This window comes from Sphaerodactylus townsendi, linkage group LG02, assembly GCF_021028975.2.
Source record: "Sphaerodactylus townsendi isolate TG3544 linkage group LG02, MPM_Stown_v2.3, whole genome shotgun sequence".
Lineage (NCBI taxonomy): Eukaryota > Metazoa > Chordata > Lepidosauria > Squamata > Sphaerodactylidae > Sphaerodactylus > Sphaerodactylus townsendi.
The window spans coordinates 30759973-30782346 of record NC_059426.1 but is presented as its reverse complement, the minus strand read 5'-3'; the positions used below and the strand labels follow the sequence as shown (position 1 = coordinate 30782346).

Below are 22374 nucleotides of genomic sequence, written 5' to 3'. Positions count from 1 at the left end.
CTTTCCCTAAAGCTCATACTTTAGGGGGCCTGATCGTTCTGACTAAACTTTCTGAATGAAGGCAACTTTGATTCTGACAAGGACTGTACTTGCTTTCAGAGAGCTGAGACCAGCAAGAGCCACTAAAGTATATTTAAATGACATACAAAGAAAACTATAATCGGCCTTCATGTTACACTTTGTCAAAGTAGGAGGAAAACATTGTTACCTTCCCCACAATCTGTTTTAAAAAATGAATATGCCTGTAGCAAAAGGAGGGAGGACTGTAGCAAAAAATGAATATGCCTGTCCTCCCTTTCCTCTACTTCAGCCTCAATTTAACTGTATTTTTGGATGTTATAGCCAATGGCTCAAACAATAAATACTACTTGACTTAGTTCAGCCTCACAACAACCCTGTACGAGCGGTTAGACAGTAGAAGTAACTGGCCCCAAGTCACCCAGTAAGCTTCCATGTAGAAAAGAGAATAAAAGCTGGGTCTCCTAGGACTTTATCCAGTACTTTTAACTCCCACACAATGCTGTTGTAAGCCCCTAGAACAGTGATGGAGAACCTATGGCACGGGTGCCAGAGGTGGCACTCAGAGCCCTCTCTGTGGGCACGCACACACAAAGTTTGTCATGTGGGGGGTGAAAACTCACCCCCCCACACACACATCTAGGCTGGCCTGGGCCACTGAGCATGACGTGCGTGCACCGCGGTAAGGAGGGAGGACTTGGCTTGGAGGCCTGATGCCTGTGCTCCGGGTGGCTGCTGCCTGAGGGGGGGGGGCACAGAGGAGGCAGAGATGCTAGAGAGGCACAGCGGTGCACGCAGGACTTGATGGCTAGAGCAGGCTGGCCCCTGCTCAAGCGGGTGGGGTGGAGGAAGAGGGAGCCAACCAGTTTTCTCTAAACTAAAACCTCAGCATTCAGGTTAAATTGCTGGGTTGGCACTTTGCGATAAATAAGTGGGGTTTGGGTTGCAATTTGGGTCTCAAAAAGGTTCGCCATCACTGCCCTAGAACAGCGCTTGAGTTGCAAAGGTGCTGGAACAATTTTCACAAATGCCCTACTTCCACTTCAGACTTCTGCCCCCCCCCCCCCCCCGCCCCCGTCTGTAAAGGGGTCACGGATCCCGAGGAATTTGAAGCTGCACTGGGGAGTTCTACAGTCTTGTGTTTCATGTGTGGCTTTTTTGAAGAAAGATCAGAGCTGAGCTTCTGTTTTTCAAATCTTCTGACAAATAAGGCAATATTTTTACCTATTTCATAAACGCTACACATTATTCAATGAATCTAATTATTAGTCTGAACTAGTACGATTGACTGTCTACAGATTCTACACATATATATTTTGAGAGGTGCACAGTTTATTCAAGATATTAATTTTAAATCTGCAATTTTTTATACAGCATGTTTTGCAATTCTGGCCATTTTAAACTGCAATACATTCTTAAGGATTGTTTAAATTACCATGTAAAACCTAGCCGTCCCTTAGAAGCCTCGAAGTGTTGTTCATTTAGAAGCTTCATTTCTTGGGCTGTGTTACCAATATAAGGTAGTTGAGTATTCTGATCACGAGATTTTACTTCTTCCCTTTCCCTATAAAGTGTCCCATAACCACTGCCTTCCTGCACTACTTTCAAAAGAGGGTAAAGATTCCGGGCTGTTTTAGATTCTTCATCAATCACTTTCTTTGCATACACCTGGAATTCCTGTTCCTTATATTGTGCAAGATATTCTCTCTGTTTAGCATAGTCTGTTTCTTCTTGCTTCTCACGCTTTTCTTTTGCTAGTCTTCCAGCCTGCATTGAAAGAAAGGGGATGGGGGTGGGGGGGAGAGACTCTTAATTGTAGACAGAGATCATTTTATCATGTACCTGAACTGAAACGATGAAGTTGTTAGTTTCAGGGGGCAGCCGTGTTGGCTTGCTGCTGAACAGTTAGATTTGAGCCTAGTAATTAGAGACCGACCAGATTTTTGGGATGGGAAGTTTCAAGAGTCAAAATGAAGGGAGCTTTGACTGTCAAAAGCTCATACTCTGAAAATCTTGTTGGTCTCTACAATTCTACTGGACTTGAATCTACAAAGATAAAAGACCTGCTTTACCGGATTAATTAATTCAGAAGGTGACTAGGGACTACAACAGGGCCAAAATGTGGCCAATGGAGTTCTAACACGGATCTGCTGTGGAAAACAATGAATTCAGTAGTCAGTCAGAGCCACTGGCTAGTAGTTTGTTTCCAGTCACAATGCAAAATGCTGCTGGTGATGAACTCTAAAGCCCATTAGGATCAAGGTTTCAGACTGATCACCTCTCTCCTTATGTACCGTGGCCTCAGATCTTTCCCTGAGGTCCTGCACCATGTGTGCACAGTGGCAGAAGAAAGAAGAATGGTCACATGGGGCAAGCCCACAATTGTGAAGACAGCCATGAAATCCTTGAATAGTCCCAAAGGCTGGTGAAGATTCCCCCCAAAAAACCTACATCCATCACTGAGATTGATTTGGCCAGCTCAGGTTGAGAGTCTAAAGGGCAGTGGGAAGAGGGGCAGTACACTAGCAGAATACCTAACTTGTGTATGATAAGGCCAATGGAAGGTACACATGTCCATCACTGGAAGACTGGCAGAGAAGACACAGGAAACTACCTGAGCTCAGTGTTGTTTGTTCTGAGCAACAGCACCTTTCAAGGTCTGAAGCAGAGGAAGACCTTGCCCAATCATGCTGACAGAGATAAACTGGAGCCATTGGGGATTGAACCTGCCATCTCTTACATGCAAAACATGGCCTGTCCCATTGAGCCACAGTTGCTACTCAAGAGTAAGTGATATAGTAGCTCAATAAGGAAATGGCAACCCCAATTCCTTGTCCACCAGGTTTTGTCTCAACTGCACTGAGATCCCTGGTGGACCCACCCTGCCTTTTACAGCCTAGTGGGTCCCATCGATCCACACGCCAGATCAACACGGTTAGAAAGGATTACATCATGGATGTCAGTTATTTACCCATTAAGAAACCTGGGGCAAGCAACAGGACATTAGGGGACCCCCATCCCCCAGATTCTTGACATGAAAAGTACCCAGGATGGGAAGAAGACCAGGAGAGAGGCAAGCAGTTACTTAAGATCCCTTTTCATAATCTGGGGTTTGTGACAGTCAATATCAGTTCCTGTATAGGGTAGCATTTCTCTTTGCATCAAAAACTATTGCTCCTTTAGGGGAAAAAAATTGTTTCAGCTGCAAAGAAAAAAGCAGTATTTCCACACCAACTCCACTCCTGCCCCCAAACGAACGTGATGTTGCCTCGCACTGAATCTGTCAGTTCACCGATCAGACAACAAACCACTTGCAAGTTTTCAAGGATTTTATTGACAGGTTTGATTCCCCGCTCTGCCACTGGAGTTGTGGAGGCTTATCTGGAGAACCAGATTAGCTTGTGCACTCAACACATGCCAGTTGAGAGACTTTGGGCTAGTCATAGTTCTTTGGAACCCTCTCAGCCCCACCCACCTCGCAGGGTGTTTGTTGTGGGGGGGGGGGAGGGAAAGGGGATTGTGAGCCCCTTTGAATCTCCTTGCAGGAGAAAAAGGGATATAAATCCAAACTCTTATTATTACATCCCCTGCCCCCTGGAGACACCAGGGATTGAACCTGGGATTAAACCTTCTGCTTGCCCAGCAGATGCTCGACCACTGAACAACAGATTAAAGATTCCCAGGCATGTTGTAGCTTCCACCGGACAGAAAAGCAGACAGAACCACATTTAAAAGACTGCCAGTCCTGGCACATCTTAATAGCACTTTGCCAGACCATAACAGAAGGCCGACACTGCAATTGTATTTGAATTTAAAATGAAATTACAAATCATGTCTGTTAAATTGGGTGGGGGGTGGGGGTGGGGAGGAACAGGACAGAAGACACTGGGATTTTTTGATAAAGCCATCATGTTAATTCTCCATAAAGATGTTATGAATGAATGAAGGCTAAATGTATACCTATACTAAATGTATAGGCATAGAAGCAATGACAAAAGATGTATGGTTTTCTGACTTGCAGAATGCCTTCCCTGACCTGAAAAGAAATGTACAGGTTATGTCCCCTTCTTGTGAAACACTTAACAACCTCCATCATGGCCATGTTTTGCCATCCTCCCATTGTCCAGCCTGTTAGCTCACATCTTCTTCTCAAGCCCTTCTTTCTTTGTCCCCACTTGAGAGGTGGTGATCAGAGACAGCGTTTTTTTTCCCCATGGTGGTGTCTTGCCTTTGGAATTCCCTCCCCCATATGGCTTGCTTTGCATCTGCTTTCCTCTAGGCTCCAAGCCAAAACATTTCTCTTTGCCCAGGCTTCTAATTAAGAGGTTCTATTTTTTTAAGATGTTTCATGGTCTGCCCCTAGCCTACAGCCTGTTGTATCAATATCATTTTAGACAGCCCCGTCTTATGAGCTTTTATTTTCATGGGTTTGATTGATTTGGATTGTTTTATTGATTTTGGTTAGCACGACTGCTTTCTGGACTCTGCTTTGTTTCGTAAGGTCACTTCAAGCAGATCTTGAGAAACAGAATATAAATTTTACAAATAAATACTTACAATTTGCATGACATGGGTTTCTTGCAGTTTTAAGTTTGCGCAATGATTTCTGTGTTTCTTGTCTTTCTCCAATTCCTGGTAGACCCGATCCGCTTCAATCATTTTACGAAGCATCTCTTTAGCTTCTTGTTTCTCCTGTTTTTCTTTTTCCGCTTTCACTTTCATCTGTAAATAACACACTCCAATTTAAATCATAAGGCTGTGAAACCTTAATATTAATATACTATGCCTGTGTAAAAATGAACAGGGGAACCTTTTTTTTTTAAACCATACTATTTACATATCTTCAGCATTCCCGTCCTGATTACTGAGTTTGACGGAACTGCCTTTCAAGCAAATTGCTTATGAATGACAGTATTATTTTACTGTAATTGAAGCCGTTTATGAATGATCATTTGGTAAGAAAGCTACAGATGAAAGAAGGTAGAAAGAAGTGTTTGCATTCTTTCTTACCACACCGATTCTGTGTTCTGCAATTAATCTCAAATCCGTTTTTTTCTTTTCTTCTTTTTCTGAGAGTTCTTTCTGACGCTCCTCTTCGGTCTCTGCAATTTTCCTAGCAATACGCTCATCTTCGTCATCAATTTTCTTTTTCATCTGTGCCGCCAGGTACTTGGCAATATTTTCTCTGTTTTCCTCTACTTCCCTGAAAAAAGTACCAATAGTATAGTGATTCCTCTGTGAGGTTTAAGAAAGTCTGAAGCAAGCCTTGGAAAATTAAACCACCCCACAGGTTACAACCGCTGCACAATGTCCATCAAAAGAAGGGTGCTTTATTCAACAGTGACCCCTCTCCCCTATCTTTGCCAATATATGGGCACTAACATTTTACTGGAGGAGGGAATCAGGGTGCCCTAGGACTCTCTGACAAAGTCCACCCTACATCTGCAGGGCAATTCTTGGAAGCACAGACTCATCCTTGAGATCTAAGCAACTGTGCAAGGTGGAAGGCCATGTTATTATCTAAGTTATCTTGCAACAACAAGGAAAATGCCATCCTGTTATTCTGATCAAGAAAGGGTGTCTCTCTCAACATAAGAACAAAGCGTGGTTCCAGTTTTAACGAGTACCAAATACCAAGAGTTTCTGAATGGTGCGATATATAGATAACACAGGAAGAGACTCGACTGAAACTCAGCTGGGTAGGTTTGGAACTCAAGACATTTGCTCAAAATAATTCATTCTTCGTTATGTAGACTGATGGTAAGCCATCAAGAGACTCACACAATGGAAGAGCTCACAATGGAGGAGTGCTTTTCTCTCTCCTTCCTGAATGTAAGTAATGTCAATCATGATAGAGGAGCTCCACAAGAGTACCCAACTGTGTAGACATCACATGAGCACACTATACAGCTGCATGAATTGAATGCCCATGATACATCTGAGACTATTTGTTTTGCAGTAGGGAGGAAGAGGTCTATTCATCCACTATGCAAAGATCCTTGCTGACCCCCTAGCTGTTTGAACTAGCTCTCCATTATTTTGAGAACTAACAAGAGGGTAAACACTAAGCACCTCAGCACCTGAATTTGTCCTCAAATTTCTCAGTCTGCAGCATGGGCGGGGATTCCTATTAGGGATGGACATTTTGTTTCAAAAAGCAACTGTTTAAACTATTTAAAATGTTATTATTTTAAACAAAAGCCACCTCAGATATAAGGAGAGGGAATCCTTTTGTTTCTTTCTTGACTCACAGTGACCCCAGTTGGCCTAACTGTTTAAACATTAACACAAATACTGTACATAAATGGTAGAAAAATCCTTATTGATTAAATGACTGACAATTTACATCCCTACAGGACTTACACTGGGCAGCAGCGTGCACAGGCTTTCCTAGCTCCAATTTCCCTCTTTATATACATTTTTAACAAACTCCTCATTTATACCATAGGATCATTACGTTGATGTTTTCTTTCAAGGGCAAAAATATCTAAGGATGCCTCTGCACTCAGGTTCCTTTGAGTATCTGCAGCTGAAGAAGGCAGGTCTAGGGAGAAAAAAGCCACTCTCTTTCCCTCCTGCATAAAGTGCACATACATGGGACATTGTTTGGACAGCTCGTACACCAGGCAAAAAAGTGCTAATTGTTTGATATAGCTGACAATGACTAACACTCCAGCTTTAACCGTTTTTATTGATAGTGTATTTTATTCAGGATGTGGAATGGGATAGTACAGCCCAAGATCTCAGAAGCTAAGAAGGGTGAGTTCTTGGATGGTAGACCACCAAGGAACGCAATGACAAAACCCCTCTGCTTAATTACTTACCTTGAAAACTATATGGAGTTGCTGTTAGTGAGCTGCAGCGTGACAGTACTTTACACACGCACATTTTATTTGAGCAGAACTATCAATCTAGCACATTTTACCCTACCTTCCTTCAAGAAGCTTAGGGCGAGCATACACATTGCTTTTCTCCTTTTTTATCCTCACAAAAGCTCTGTAAGGCAGGTTGGACTGAGAATGGCCTAAACGCACTCTGTGTATTTCACTCCACAGTGAGGATCTGAACAGAGACCTCTCAGATTACAGCCTGACATTAAGCAAATACTCCGCACTATCTTCAACTGAATATATTTAAAACCAAACCCTTAAAGCTACTGGTGTGACTCCTATCTACTGCAAGCTCTTGCAGCCTGCTGTGTTCCCTGAAATAATCTCCCTGGGCTCAGTAGACCTTCCAGAACTATGGGTGTGGGGGATTACACTGAAGAGGGAATAACTGAAAATCACACACTCGCACACACTTCGGCCTTTGACAAGCAGAACGTACTGGCGACGTTGAGTTTGGATAGACTGAGGTTTAAATCAGCAAAAATTCTATAGTCCTTAATTCTCTAAAGCATTGAGTGCATAACTTCTTTGCGATCTCAGTGATCCATGCTGTCGGGCTTTATGCCTGCACTGAGCATCGATACAGAAACTTCTAGAGCAAGTTTTTAAGCAAGAAAATCCTGTCCCCTCAAAGATGCAGCTTGGACTTCACATGCCCGGGGGAAGGAGTCAAACCTTCTCCGAGCCAGTTTCTTTCTTTGTTTTTAAAAATTACATTGTTACTCTTAATTATATTGTTAGTTGTAAATAATATGTTTTTGAGTGTACGTATAAGAACTTAGACTTCTGGAAAATGAGAGTGCTGGCTTTTATTTATCAAATATTGTGCTTACCTGAGCATTTCTTCTTCTTTTTGTTTCCTCAGCTTAACCATAGCTCGCTTTGCGTTAACATGTTCTCGAATTTTATCATCATCTTCTTCTTGTTTTTGCTTTTCTATAGCCTTTAGAATAACTTCGTCAGCAACATACGCCTTTAAAAAAACACACAGAAAACGTATCTTACTTACCCATATGAGCACATAAAGTCTCAGAGCATTTATTCTGACTCAGTGTAAAGGAGTGAGAGCTAACACTCAGTCAAATGGGAGCTGTTGAATAACCTGAGGAGGAAGGTGGTGGGACAAAGTGGGGATGGAAACTCCCTTCACATTTGACAACATCCTCACTCAGTTCTTGAGGGGCCTGGGTGGGAAGTGCCTTCTTTGAGCCCCAGGGATGAATGGAGCAAGCAATGTTAATTCCTCTAATCCCAGCATCTCCAGATCCTAGAATGGATTCGGTGCTGAAGGGAGGCTTTGGCTGGGGAGAAGGGAAGCAAGTGTTGAGCTTCCAGACCTGGTTGTGTGTTGTTCCCTGCTGCCAGAGTTTTTCCCTGGAAGCAAGAGAAAATAGTGCTCACACAATCCTTCGTGTCCACACACAATCCTAACATGTATAAATCAATGTGTGTGGGGGAGGATCTTACAGAAACCACAAATGGGGCACAGACGTTTAGAGTTGCTCAGATCAGACAGCACCTTCAGCAGTGGCCCATTTGACACTGTGCTGCATGTGTTGATTCTTCCAATACTCACTCTAATGTTTGGAGTAGTAAGGATCATCACATGTAATGCTCCCTCCCCATACACACACACACACGCCATATCTGGAGGCAGCCTTCTCTCTCTTTGTCACTAGCAAATCCTTATAACTAACAGCCAAGGAATGGTCCAGTGCTAATAACAAATTCACAGGATGGCAAGTCAGTATTCTGCCTGGAAGAAGAACAAGAAGAGGGAAGCAGAGCAAAAGCCAGCAGAAGGGTGTGAGGGTAAGCAGAGTTATGGGAGATGGGGAAGGGGGCCGTGGGGTGGATTCGGTGAGAAGGGAAGGACACAAGGCATCAGAGAGTGGGGAAATGAAGCCAATGGCTATGGGAGGGAGGCCAAACAGAGACAGTAGGAATTTGAAGGGAGAGGAATGGGATCTCCCTTCCCCTGCAAGCCCCCCTTGAACACTACTCAGGCACAGAATATACTGTGTTATTTCTTTCATAAGCACAAGAAATCACATTGGGAGAACTCCTATACTGGTGGAAGGTGCCATTGAGTCACAGCTGACTTATGGCAACCCTGTAGGGTTTTCAAGGCAAGAGAAATTCAGAGATGGGTTTGTCACTGCCTGCCTCTGCACTGTGAGCGTGGACTTCCTTGATCGTCTCCTGTCCAACTGTTAACCAGGGCTGACCCTGCTTCGCTTCTGAGATCTGACAAGATCAGGTTAGCCTGGGTGATCCAGGTCAGAGTTGCCCCCACCCACTAATGAACAAATTTCTCATAAACTGGTATGAGAACGGTCTCATTTAGTACCTCCCAAATTGGGCTGGCGGCTTTCTGTCACATACCTGATGAGCCTGTTTGCGCTCCAGCTTCTCTTTCAGCTTCTTCTGCTCTTTTTCCTGCTCTTCCTGGAGATATAACTTGGTCAATGCCTGGATCTCTTCCCCTTCTTTTATGCTTTCTAGTCTGCTCACATCTGCTAAATGCTCATGCTCTTTTATCCTGAAACAAGAAGACAAATATGAGGACGGGAGTATACATTAGCAAGTTGTAATGCTCCTCTTCAATTAAAGTTTTGAATTAAAGACAAGGAGTAACTGCCTTTCTTGTGGACTTCCTAGAGACACCTGGTTTCGCCACTGTGTGAACAGACTGCTGGGCTGGATAGGCCTTGGTGTGATCCAGCACTTATGTTCTAACAAAGAATCTAAAATAAAACAGGAATACAGCAGCACCTTAAAGACTAACAAAAGGTAGCTCAGCTTAAATTGGAACACATTTTGAGGATGTCACTAGACTCCTGTTTTATTTTGCTGCTACAGATTAACACAGATCCCTATCTGGAAGTATCATCAGATAAGAACTTAAGTGGACAAGAATGGTTCAGATCTTTGTCAGCATGTTAGTGACACCTCAATTGATCGTGGCTCAATTTTAAAAAATCACCTTTCCTCTTCAAAATTTGGGCTGAGGTAGCTGAACATATCCTGAGCAGTGGGCCCACTGTGGATTCACAATTACCCCTTTTAGAAGAGATGAGCATATTTCCAAAGGAAGTTGAGCCACTGAACCCAGCTCCTTCCTGTTTCCAGGAGACGCCAGTGGTACAGAACAGAAGCTTTACAAAGTCAACAGCCCAACTGCAACGTATCAGATTTTGGAAAACAATTATACTAGAATTAGAGCCAGATCTGTGTGACAGGGGCAAAGGAAGGAGACAGGAGGAAATGCACACCCAGTAAACAGCAAAATTGTAGCCTTTGGAGCCCTCATTTGGTTTGGGGATACAGGATGGAGGAGGAACGTAACCTTTCCCTTCCATGTAATTTTACTAATCTGAATCCCGCCCTGTTTTTTCTTGCTGTCAAATTACATTGGAATTATAATATGTAGTATATCATTGTGATGCATTATTATGCTGTAGATATTGTTGTATTATGATTTACTGTTGTTGCTGTTTATGCTATGCTTTATTGTTTGTTCACTACTGTTGTTTGCTGCCCTGAGCCCTCCAGGGAAGGCCGGGATATAAATTAAATGTGAAATGAAATGAATTTTGGCAACCTCTAGCGGGGTTTTCAAGGCAGAGGTGGTTTGCCATTGTCTGCATTCACATCACCCCCATGGCATTCCTTGGAGGTCTCCCATCCAGATATTTACCAGGACCAACCCTGTTTAGCTTATGAGATAGAGCTGACATGGGCTACGCAGGTCAGGGCAAATCCCTCTTAGACTGCTATTTTCCGTAAGTGTTGGAAATGCAGATGTCTGTCTATAATATAGTATCTGCGTTTTCCCCCTTCTAGGGAAAATAACATTGTAAAAATTGTGCAAAGAGAAAACTGTCTAAATACCCTGCATCAATTAGCCCAATCATTTGCAATTAATGCTTATACAGAACAGAAGAAGGTCCACTGATAGATCTCTTGTTACATCTGGCCTTTAGAAGCAAGGCCTTCTCTCAAATAAGAGAGCCAGCATGGTGTAGTGGTTAAGAGCAGGTGGATTCTAATCTGGAGAACCCGGGTTTGATTCCTCACTCCTCCACCTGAGTGGAAGAAGCTTATCTGGTGAACCAGATGTGTTTCCCCATGCCTACCTTCCTGCTGGGTGACCCTGGGCTAGTCACAGTTTTTCAGAACTCTCTCAGCCCCACCTGCCTCACAAGGTGTCTGTTGTGGGGAGAGGAAGGGAAAAATGCTTGTAGGCCACCTTGAATCTCCTTGCAGGAGAGAAAGGTGGGCTATAAATCCAAAATCTAGGTGTGCAATAGGACTGCAGTCTAAAAATGCCATTCTAAGAACACTTTTCTGTGAGTAAGCTCCATTAAAAAGATCTGAGTACATGTGCCTAAGATTGCTCTCTAAGTGTAATTTTAAAAGAGATGTATTAATTACTGTTCCAGTTGATCCTTGCAAATCTGCATTCGCTTCCTCCGGCTTTCTTTCACTTTTTCCTCCTCTTTCAGTATAGCTTTTTGACGTTCACGTTCTATTTCTTCATCCTTACTCTGATACAACTTTTGTTTTTTCTTCTGAAATTCAATCTGAACTTCCCTTTCTTTCAAGACTTCAGTAAGTAAGAGCGCATTCTGCAAAGTAAAGTTGTAACATGTAACTTTTCCTTCTTTGCTTTAATAGCCCACCCCCCCTAAAAAAGGGGAAAAAGAAAAGAATCATCTACATTACATGGAATCTTTTCACTCTGTCACTTTGGTAATAATGATCGATTTTGGCTTTTTCAATGGCTTCTTTTCGCTTCTCTGCCTGGTATTTTGCTTCTTCGAGATCAGCATTTCTTTTTTCTTGCTCCACCTTCTCCTCGTGGTCTTTTTTGGCTTTCAGCTTTGCCTGAGCCAAACCCTGCAATTTAAAGAAACCTCATCCCTATTATGAATAGTATTGGAACTGAAATGGTTACAATGGTTTTTTAAAAGGCCTATGCCAACAATAAGTAGGTAGGATAAACTTCTCTTTGAAGTCCATTGAAGTGTTTCCATACTACACAGATACATTGACTGAAGTCTTATAATAGATTTCAGTGATCAATCAAACTCAACCTATTTCTTTCTTTCAGTCGTGGATATTGGGAATTCCTAAGTTGTTTATTCTTCCCTTAGCAGTTCCTCACAAGTTACTGTTTTAATACTGCTAACAGCAAGTTTGATGGTTCAGTCTTGTTCATGAAGAATTGGCAGGGAGGGGACATGGCCTGCTCAAACACACAACAGCACAGTATACTACAGGGGAAGAATTGGATTGGGGAAACATTTTTCAATCATTCATTATTTGCAGGTTCAAAGCTGCTAAAGGTATAACAAAACAATCCATTTGCTTTTCTTCCAATAATTTTTCATGCTACCAACAACTGCAGATTTCTACAACTGCATTTCATATAGTTGCTTTTCAGGTGGACATGAAGACAACAAACCGCAGAGGGGTTTTTTCAGTGACTTACTTTTTCTAGTAACTTTCTGGCATTACTCATTGTAGTACTCTACTACAACATTTGGTCTACAGTGGTAAACATTCATTCATTAAGTTACAAATTTTGCATGCTTTGGATTCTGGAGCACAATATAATATAAGCAAAACTTGGCTGAGCAACCAGCACCATATTGCTTAAAACACTGGTTGAGTAACCAGTGCCATATTGATTGTTTAAAAGAGACTGGGAGCTCTTGTAGCAGATCTTAAGATCTCTGAGAAGTTTACATAGTCCAGTGTGAACACTGTACACTGATGAAGGCTACCAAAATAGGATAGAACCGGCAGCCTGTTTGGGAATGTGAATTGTTTTGAATTACATTGGCTAAAACTGCTGAACAGCTTGTACAAAACAAAATTATGACTGCACTACAAGTATTGTTAAAGACTGTAATGACAAAAACTCTGCAAAGGAAGCTTCTCATTTCTACAGTGTTTTTAGAAATCAGCTATCAGTTGCATTGTTTTGTTTGGATTCTGGAGCAATTAACATTCCGACCTCACTTGAAGGATCCGAGTACAAACGAAAGCAGACTTTGAAATACATGACAATTGCACAGAAGTTAGGAAAGGGCCAAGCAGTATTATCATTCCTATTCTGCAAAAGGGGAGGTTGGGCAGAAGGGAGGTTGGGCAGAAGTTGATGTAGAGAGGCAGCCCCAAGGTCATCTAGTCAGTTAACAAAGTGAGATCTTAACCTTAGACTTGTCAGCTACAATGCTACCCTGTATCAGCTAACGAGGGCATCCACATACATATACAGTGGAAAATACATTCTCGTTGAACTGTGGCAATCCAAGGCAGTGCAGTTGCAAACATTATGCACTGCATAATAAGAACATTATGCTACTGCATAATAAGAATGTAACATCCAGGGATGTGTGGATGCAACTGATTCTGGCTACAGTGAAACCGGCTTTTTGATTGACAGATCTTTCTTCCCTTTGCAGTTCTCTTTCAGTCTGTTGAACTGGAAGAGAAATAACCCTTAGGTATTGACAAATTGCTCTTACTGCAATAGTATTGGTCCAATTTTTCATGAGGGCTTGAGATTTTAAGTGCAAATCCTTCCGTTCTTTCCTTTCTGCACGAATACGTGCGGCTTCTTTCGCTGAAGCATTGAGGCTGTCTTGAATCCTTTCCCATTCCACCTTAGGAAGTATAGTTATCTGGTGAAGATCTACTCCCGCCGGAAGAAATATTCCCTCCATAACTTCATCTTCAATGAAGTCATTTTTTTCTACGTAACAAACAAAAACGTTATTTCTCTCTATGTGTAACTCTCCTTTGGACCACAAAACCAGAATTAAAAAACCCAGTTGAGATGGCAAATTGTATATGCGTTCAGTTTTATACTACAAAAATCAATAATCATTGTGTCAAGGATATTTCCTGGAAGTTCATTGACATCTGAAGGATAATAAGAGCTGAAATGAAGCTCAAACTTTGAGAAAGGAATTAGGCCCATCGTAGGCATGAGAAAATAATTAGGCATTAAGAGTGCTGGATCAGGCCAGTGGTTTAACTTGTTATTTATTATAGTTTTACCCTGCCCTTTCTCGACCTCAGCTGGGCTTAGGGCAGCCATCTTGTCTAGCACACTGTTTCACTTAGCAGCTAACCAGTTCCACTGGAGGGCCAACCAACAGGGCAGAAAGGTCAAGGTCTTCTCCTGATGTTGCCTTCTGACAGTAAAGTTTCAAAGGATTTCTGACTCTGAATAAGGAGGTTTGCTTTACTAACCACAGGTAGTAGCCATTGATGGGCCTCTCCTTCCTCAAACTGTCCAGCCCCCTTTGAAAGCCATCTGGACTTACACAGCCATCTCTACATCCCCTGTCAGTGAAATCCACAACTCAATTACTCATTGAGCAAATGAATGTTCCCTTTTTTCTGACCTGATCTTGTTCCCCATTGTGTGAATTGACTAGCAGCCCAATACAAAAGTGAACACCCCTGAACTGTGGTGCTATAAGAGAAAAAAAGCTTTCTCTCATTCAACAGTGTGCGTATTGTCAAGTCAAAGATGGCTTATGGTGTTCAGAGATGGGTTGCCGTTGCCTGTGGATGCACTTGCTGCATCAGTAGAAGAGACTGAGAAGATGAGCGATTGCAGCTGGCCCATGACCAGGTGTTTTGAAGATGTCCTTGCCTGCCTTGCCATTTCACAAAGAAGGCCCTCTAAGGCTACCCCCTCCACCGTTTGGCATCCATGGCCAAAGGGGGCTCATATTTGGACAGCGATGAATTTCCCCCACTCCTCCATGCCCCCTTTCATCTAGGATTGTTGACAGGCATGCACATAGGGTTGCCAACTCTGTCCTGGGAAATTCTTGGAGAACTAGGAGGGGGGCCCAGGGCAAGTCAAGCTTGGAGACCCCAGTACAGAGGTGATGCCATACAGTACACCCTCTCATTGTATAATTTTCTTCCAGGGAACTGAAGTCTGTAGATCTTCTGTAACTCCAGGACAACTTTAGGCCCTACGTGGAGCTTGGCAACCTTTCCTAGAGAAAAAATCCTCCTCCTCCTCTGCTTTAATAGAAACAGAATGTGGGGAAGTAGTGGCCTCATAGCTTACCTTAACTAACTTCCATAAGAGCTTGGAAGTGAAGCAGGGCTGACCACAGTTAGTACATGAATGACAGATTCAGGTGGGTAGCCATGTTGGTCTGAAACATCAGGAAAAAGTTTGAGTCTAGTGACACCATTAAGAATAACAAAGTCTTAATCTTGGTATAAGCTTTGATGTGCATGCACACTTCTTCAGATTCAGGTACCTGAAGAAGTGTGAATGTACACAGAAGCTTATACCAAGAATACAACTTTGCACGTCTTAATAGTGCCACTGGACTCAAACTTTTTTTCTACATGGATGACCGACCACTGAGGAAGTCTGGGGTTGCTCCACAGCGTTGGAGAATGGCAAACCACTGCGGCTTATGCCCTGAATTGAAAACCCTGTGGTCCTTGGACCACCACGAGTAGATTACAACTTGACAGGACACCATTATATTATTATATTTGGAAATGGGTACTGATGGGGTTTACACAACAACAATACTGTTTTGTAAATAACACCCTACCAAGCCTCTATTAAAGGGACACGGGACATTATGAGGGGAGAGATCTCAGGAGGAAGGTGATGCTACTGAGTCCATCCTCCAAAGCTAACATATTTTCCAGGGAAACCAATGTATGTTAGTGTGGAGATCAGTTGTGCAGGGCCTGCAAGGCAGAGATGTTCCACCAGGGGTAGGGAACCTGCGGCTCTCCAGATGTTCAGGAACTACAATTCCCATCAGCCTCTGTCAGCACGGCCAATTGGCCATGCTGGTAGGGGCTGATGGGAATTGTAGTTCCTGAACATCTGGAGAGCCGCAGGTTCCCTACCCCTGCACCAGGCTTAAGGCTGAGGCAGTACAGTCTCACCAACTGCCTGGCCTCCCCCTTTCCCCATTCTTTTGTCCCTTCTTCCACACTTTTCTCATTCTATTTCCTTCCCACCTTTCTCCTTCCCATCATTCTTCTTTTCTCCTTCGACCATCCCCATCCTCATTTTACTGAGTAAAATGAAAATGGGTAGAGGAGCTACTACAGGAATGTAGCTGGAGTTATGAAATCCCCATTGAAAAGTAGGATAAGGAATGATATGGCACAGACGTCAATATTTTTAATTTGTCTATTGAGGGGAGTGAGTTTTTTTAAATCGTTTTATAATATTATATTGTGTTTGTCTATTGAATTGTGAAAATTGTATTTGTGGTGTGAACCACCCTGAGCCTGGCCTTTGGCTGGGGCAGGGTGGGATAAAGATGGAATTAAAGTAAATTAAAGTGACAACCTGAGGAGTGGCAACCCTACTCCAGGAATCTGGCAACTCTACCTTCGCCTCGTTCAGCGACGCCCCCTCTTCGCCTTCCCCGGCCCGGGAGACACTCCGGCGCGGACGCCCGGTTTTGCCCTCGGCGCCTCCCAAACCGTATCACGGGGCCGGCCGCCTCCGCCATCGCCCCGGCGGACCAGAGGCCTTATTTCAGCGTCGCTTGTAGTGCCGCGGAGGTTGCCAGGCAACGGCGGGGAAGCGCTGATGGGGACGGGAAGTCGCGCGACGCTCTGCGGCCGGGGCGGTGCGAGAGAGAGGCTTGGGGAGCTAGCCACGTGACCAGCCGGCTTGAAGAGGAAGGAGGAAAAGAAGCCCCTTGCAGCAGGTCAGCGCAGCCGGCCGCGGCACTCCACTCTCTCCCTCCTTGCCCCTCCGCGGGATATTAAGCACCGCCCACTTTCTTCCCCTCTCTCTCGGCCTGCGCTGGTGCCGAGTTCAGCGCGAGGCCTATGCCGAGAAGTAGCCCCTCCCCTCTCTGTTCGGCTTGCGCTCGGGCTTTGGCCTGCCCTGCCTAGCGGTCTCCTTCCGCGAGGCGTGCAGTTGCGCGCGGTTCTCGGGGTTTGGGCCTTGCCCTGTGAGGTCGCGTGCTCCTGATATCGACCTTGGTCTATAGAGAGCCGCCGTGGCTTGCCCACTGGTCCTTATTATGGCTTCTCTGGAGAAGTGATCTTTGACTGACGAAAGCTTACGTGTGCGCTAAGTGCCGTCCAGTCTCTTCCGTCCAGTTCATTAATTCTCTTCAGTTCATTAATGAATTCCAAAACGGCCTGTCGGTAACAGCCTCTCCCAGGTCTTGCAAACTGAGGCCCATGGCTCCCATTATACAGTCATTCATCTCATGTTGGATCTTCCTCATTTTCTGCTGCTGTCAATTTTTCCTAGCAGTATTGTCTTTTCCAATGACTCTTTTCTTCTCATAATGTGACCAAAGTGTGATTAGCTTCCGTTTAGTAGTTTTAGCTTCTAGGAACAGTTCAGGCTTGATTTGATCTAGAACAAAAGTTTATGCCCTGGAAAAATTCTGAAATGATGTCTAGTTATCTGTATATAATTACATGGAGCTGTTATATATGAGTGAGGGGTTGAATCCTGTCCTACTCTAGCATACTATTCATATGCAATTCGTACTGACAGAAATATTTGTGTGTAGTAGCTACACTAGGTGCTTCCTCACAAGCTAAGCCTCTACCTAAATATACGCTCTTACCTGTTCTTTTCAGTTTGCTTGGCAGGGTCTTCACTGTGCTCTGTTCAGAGAAGAGCTCTTGATTGGAAATGCTGGATGGTGAGTAACACACCAAGGTGTTTCTGTCTTTTCTACCCCATACAGTGCAAAATATAGTTTCTTAAACTGCCCTGTAGTGTAGGTGGATATAGGTTTTAGTGATATGGACCACACCTCAGCCTGGACTCCATTGGCAGCTTTCGCCAGGCGAGGCTGCCTTCTTCCTCTCCTCAAGGCAAGATCATTTATGTTGTGGTGCTAAGTACATACCACACTGCCTGCTGCTTGGGAAAGGCAGAGCTGCCAACTGCCCTTGGAGCCTTGTGTGACACAAGTCAATCTCAGCCTGGCTTCACTGGGCAATTTTATTCCAAAACATAAATGGCATTGGTTTTAGAGATTTAAGATACCTTCGGGAGCAAAGATATCCATTCTGACAACAGAGAACCAGCATGGTGTAGTGGTTAAGAGCAGGTGGACTCTAATCTGGAGAACCAGGTTTGATTCCCCACTCCTCCACCTGAGTGGCAGAGGCTTATCTGGTGAACCAGATGTGTTTCCGCACTCCTACATTCCTGCTGGGTGACCTTGGGCTAGTCACAGTTCTTTGGAGCTCTCAGCCCTACCCACCTCACAGGGTGTTTGTTGTGAGAAGGGAAGGGAAAGGAGTTTGTAAGCCCCTTTGAGTCTCCTTACAGGAGAGGAAGGCGGGATATAAATCCACTCTTCTTCTTTTAGTTTGGTTGTCTTTCTTCAACACAAGCATGCTGCTTCTGCCAAAGAACCTCCGACTCCACTTTTATCTTTCCTTAAGACAGGGTGCAGTTGTTTGTGAAATGCTTGTGAGTTTACACCAGAGTTCTTTTTATGCAGCGAAGTGGCCTTATGCTTGTTCAGTTACATAGTAGCCCTGTTCATGTTATAATGAACACATGTATATTTTGCCTATATGAATGTACAGCTGTTTGTAAGTAAGACCCAACACACATTCTTTTTAAATTGGGGGCTGGTTTGTGAGTACACGTGGGGTTTGAATTGTATATATTGATTATAAGATGAGAATTATTCAACACACATACAAAAAAATCCAATATATGCTGTACACTGATCATCCACGGTAGTCACTGTAACTTATAAATGGGGCTATTACTTTATAGTGCAATTTCCTTTTTTCCCAACCATAAGATTCTTCAACCATTCTTCAAAAGTAAAAATATATTAAATATGGTAATTTATGTTAATTAAAAAAGGAGGCTCAAGCTTGACTGGGAGGCTTGTCTCCACCCCCACCCCACAAGCTACAGGCTTTGATGGTTAGTGGAAAACAAAGCCTGACCTTCACATTTATCAGTGCATTCTACAACCTTTCTTTATGCTCAGAACTGACCATAATGAATGATATGATAAATTTACACTGGGGTCAGCTCTGGCTTTGAAGTGGATTGTAGAACTTAGCTCTGATGAGTTAAATCTAGGTTAATGTTAATTTTTTTTTGAGGAAGTAACCACACAAACCTCCCCCCCCCCCCAAGCCCCGGCTTCCCTACTGGCGCCCGTAAGTGGGGCAGGGGGGCGCAGGTCATGCTCCCGGACACCATTTAGGCCCGGTACACCACTGCAGTATTCCAAACACTTCTGCAGAAAAGAACTGCCTTGTGTCATCAAAAAAAAAAAAGAGAGAAGTGAGGTAAACTGCCGAAGGGAGGGAGTTTGTCTTCATTTTCTGAAAAAGGTCCCTTTTTTTGTGAAACTTTAAAGCTCACTTCAGTTGACAAGGTTTTATAGATTTGTAAACGTGTGAATTACTGCAAATTTCAGAATCTTGTGGTTCCTGTATGCTTTCCGAAAACATGGTAAGTGATCCATCTGGCTTTTTCTGATGGATTTCTTTACAAGGTCGCAATCAAGTATACTTGTTTATATAGGTCACTTTAGCAAAACATTTTTTCAATCTTATTTCCAGGGTGACATTTGTCTGACAACAATGAAGTTTCTACTGGTTTTTGATTTTGACCACACAATTGTAGATGAAAACAGTGACACCTGGATTGTGAAATGTGCACCTAATGCAAAAGTTCCTGATGAAATAAGCAACTCCTATCAGAACGGACATTGGACAGAATATATGGGCAGAGTTTTCAGATTCCTGGGAGACAATGGAATAAAGGAAGAGGAGATGAAAAGGACTATGACAACAATACCTTTCACAGAAGGAATGAAAGATCTCCTAGAGTTTGTCGGCAAACACAAAGACTCTTTCGATTGCATAATTATATCAGATTCCAATGCAATATTTATTGACTGGATTATAAAAGCTGCTGATCTCCATCAAGTATTTAATGAAGTGTTTACAAATCCTGCAAGTTTCAATGGTTGTGGCTATCTCACTGTGGAGAATTTTCATGCTCATGATTGTGCCCAGTGCCCCGTAAACCTCTGCAAGAGGAAAGTCTTAGAAGAATTCTTAGAAAACTCTTCAAAACAGAGGATGAAATACTCCCAGATTTTATATATAGGCGACGGTGGAAATGACCTATGCCCAGTAATGTGCTTAAAAAAGGATGATGTTGTTCTGCCAAGGCAGGGATATAGGTTACAGAAACTGGTTTCTCGGTTGTCTCAGGATGTTTTTCCTTTGAAAGCATCGGTGGTCACTTGGTCATCTGGGCTTGAGATACTGACCTATTTAGAATTGCTTATAAAACAATAAAAATATAGTTCTAATTATTACCAATGAATAATAATGAATTGGTGCTGGCATCTCAGTCTTCCCCTGTCACTGTCATTTATTCATGAATGTTAGAGAAGAACAGTTTATTATGCCATTTTTATTCCTTGTCTTCCATTGTGCAGTTGTGTTGGAGGAGAGGATGCAAAAGAAATATGCTTGAGATAAAAAGGAGGGATGCATAAGCGAAGGAACAAATGCCAGTGTCATTGCTGAAGGTAGTAGCCACATATCACTTTGGAGAAGTGTGTTTTTGTTTCATTTAAACCCCACTTTTCTTCCCAATGGAGACCCAAAGCGGCTTACAACATTCTGCATTTTATCCTCACAACAATTCTTCAAGGTAGATTAGAGTGAGTGTGTGTGACAGGCATGAGGTCACCAACAGCTTCCATGGCAGAGTGGATTTGAATCCAGGTCTCTCAGATCCTTAGCCCAGCATTAATTTATTACTGTTGTAACCATCTGTTAGCCTCTTCTCACTCAAAGTCCCTTGCACCTTCAAGCTTCAGCTGCTACTAGTGAGATATGTAATCCCTTTACCTAAACCTTAGGTGGATGGCAGATTCATTTCTGTAGGTCCTGACCATGTCATGTAAGTTTACCCAAAGGGTAGCTGCTTCCATCCATCACAAAATGAGTTTAAATTTGGGACTGACTTTGTAACAAAGCCACAGATTTCTCCACACAACGCAGCAGCCATTCATCTACGTATTTAACAGGTACATTCTGATGCATCCTTCAGTAAATAACCTGTATAATTCAATTCTGTCATAGATTACACAAAACGAAAAGAAGATATAGTACAGAAGCAATATACAGAAAGTATAAACACAGACAACACTTGATGGTTTTTACACTCTTGACTTTGCTAGTTCAGCTTTGTGTTTGTTTTACCTGCAAATGTACTGTTTAGAAATCGTAATGAACAATGCAGTGAGAGTGGATGTATTCTTTCTTTGCAGCTACCAGACTTTTAGCAGCTAGTGCCATTTCCATTTTCTGTACAAATGTTTACTTGGAAGCAAGCCCTACTAAACTCAGTGGGATTTTCTCCCATGTAAACGTGTATAGGATCGGCAACTTAGAAGTAACAAAATCAGTACAATGACAGTTCTGTGTATTATACAGTGTTGGAATGAAGAATGTTTCACTGCCACAGACCCAATTCTGCTGCAGTCTTCTGTGTTACTGAGACACCAGTTTTGTGCATCTTTAGGACTGTGAGAATATTGCCCAGCAGTATGTAATCCATCTTATTAAGGTCAACATGGTGGTGTCTGCAATGGAGATTTTAAAATATGACATATTTATAAACCGTGTTGTGTTGACCTTTTTACCTTATCGTGAAAGGTGCTTGTGTTAAAACGTTTTGCTGAATGTATGGCGATGTATATTTAAGTAAAGTGTACTGGGTTTTTCTTAAGTTTTTGAAAGCATATGTAATATTTGAAATTGGTGGGTAAGGAAGGACAAAGGAGGAAAAACTTGATAGTTCCTAGCTGGCTTCCAAATCCTAATAATTTCATGGCAATCTGCCATTTGAAGAGTTTATTTGAAACTAAAGGACAGCAATGAATTTACTTAGAGATCTACTTATAGTTTAGTTGTTACTTTGTCTGAATACAATGTGCCTACTGCAACTGTACACTGTTTAATATAACAAAGATATAATTTTAATTTATCACGTTTGTAGTTTTATATTTAAGGATCCATGTTTATATAAAGTATTTACATATTTTATTAAATAACCATTTTAATTGAATTTATTAGAGTTGTAAACTGCAGTATACAGTCAACAGAAAGCAACAAATGTGTATACATATTTCTGACACTAAGAGAGAATGTTGCAAGGAGACTTGGGTGTGTTCATTTTTTGTGGAATAATGAAACTATGGGCACTTTTGCACATGCAGAATAATGCACTTTCAACTGGATTTTACTGTGCAAAATAGCAAAATCCACTTGCAAACAATTGTGAAAGTGGATTGAAAGTGCATTATTCTGCAAGTGTGACGGTACCCTATGTGGTACATGCAAGAACCATATCTATTCCTCCAATGTTTAAGAATGTCTTTTTGGATAGCCAAACAGAAAAACA

General features: G+C 42.7%; 2 protein-coding genes across 3 annotated transcripts; one reads left to right on the top strand and one right to left on the bottom strand.

Annotated features, from left to right (window-relative positions):
- Positions 1 to 1330: 1330 nt before the first annotated feature.
- Positions 1331 to 16611, bottom strand: CFAP210 (cilia and flagella associated protein 210). The gene is made up of 9 exons (XM_048485703.1): positions 16321 to 16611; positions 13448 to 13674; positions 11637 to 11810; positions 11346 to 11539; positions 9294 to 9450; positions 7742 to 7881; positions 5029 to 5221; positions 4576 to 4740; positions 1331 to 1785 (listed from the first exon to the last, which is right to left on the bottom strand). Exons 1-9 carry the CDS (start codon positions 16442 to 16444, stop codon positions 1450 to 1452), a joined length of 1710 nt encoding a protein of 569 aa, XP_048341660.1. The 5' UTR covers positions 16445 to 16611; the 3' UTR covers positions 1331 to 1449.
- On the top strand, positions 16493 to 21957 carry PHOSPHO2 (phosphatase, orphan 2). 2 transcript variants are annotated; one of them, XM_048485704.1, is made up of 3 exons: positions 16493 to 16645; positions 17541 to 17605; positions 19509 to 21957. In XM_048485704.1, the coding sequence occupies exons 2-3, from the start codon at positions 17603 to 17605 to the stop codon at positions 20253 to 20255; spliced, it is 750 nt and encodes a 249-aa protein (XP_048341661.1). In that variant the 5' UTR covers positions 16493 to 16645; positions 17541 to 17602; the 3' UTR covers positions 20256 to 21957. The 2 variants fall into 2 exon arrangements, with proteins under 2 accessions (XP_048341661.1, XP_048341662.1); XM_048485705.1 differs by lacking the exon at positions 16493 to 16645 and adding an exon at positions 16819 to 17011.
- The last annotated feature ends 417 nt before the right edge of the window (positions 21958 to 22374 follow it).

Bases quoted from the DNA above. Each gene is read 5' to 3' on its own strand.
- CFAP210 (XM_048485703.1), bottom strand. From the start codon at position 16,444: ATGGCGGAGGCGGCCGGCCCCGTGATACGGTTTGGGAGGCGCCGAGGG. The intron at 11,811-13,447 runs GTAAGAGCAATT...TTTAAATTGCAG, and splicing joins ATTGGACCAATACTATTGCA to GGTTTGGCTCAGGCAAAGCT. The intron at 11,540-11,636 runs GTAATGTAGATG...TTTACTTTGCAG, and splicing joins ACAGAGTGAAAAGATTCCAT to AATGCGCTCTTACTTACTGA.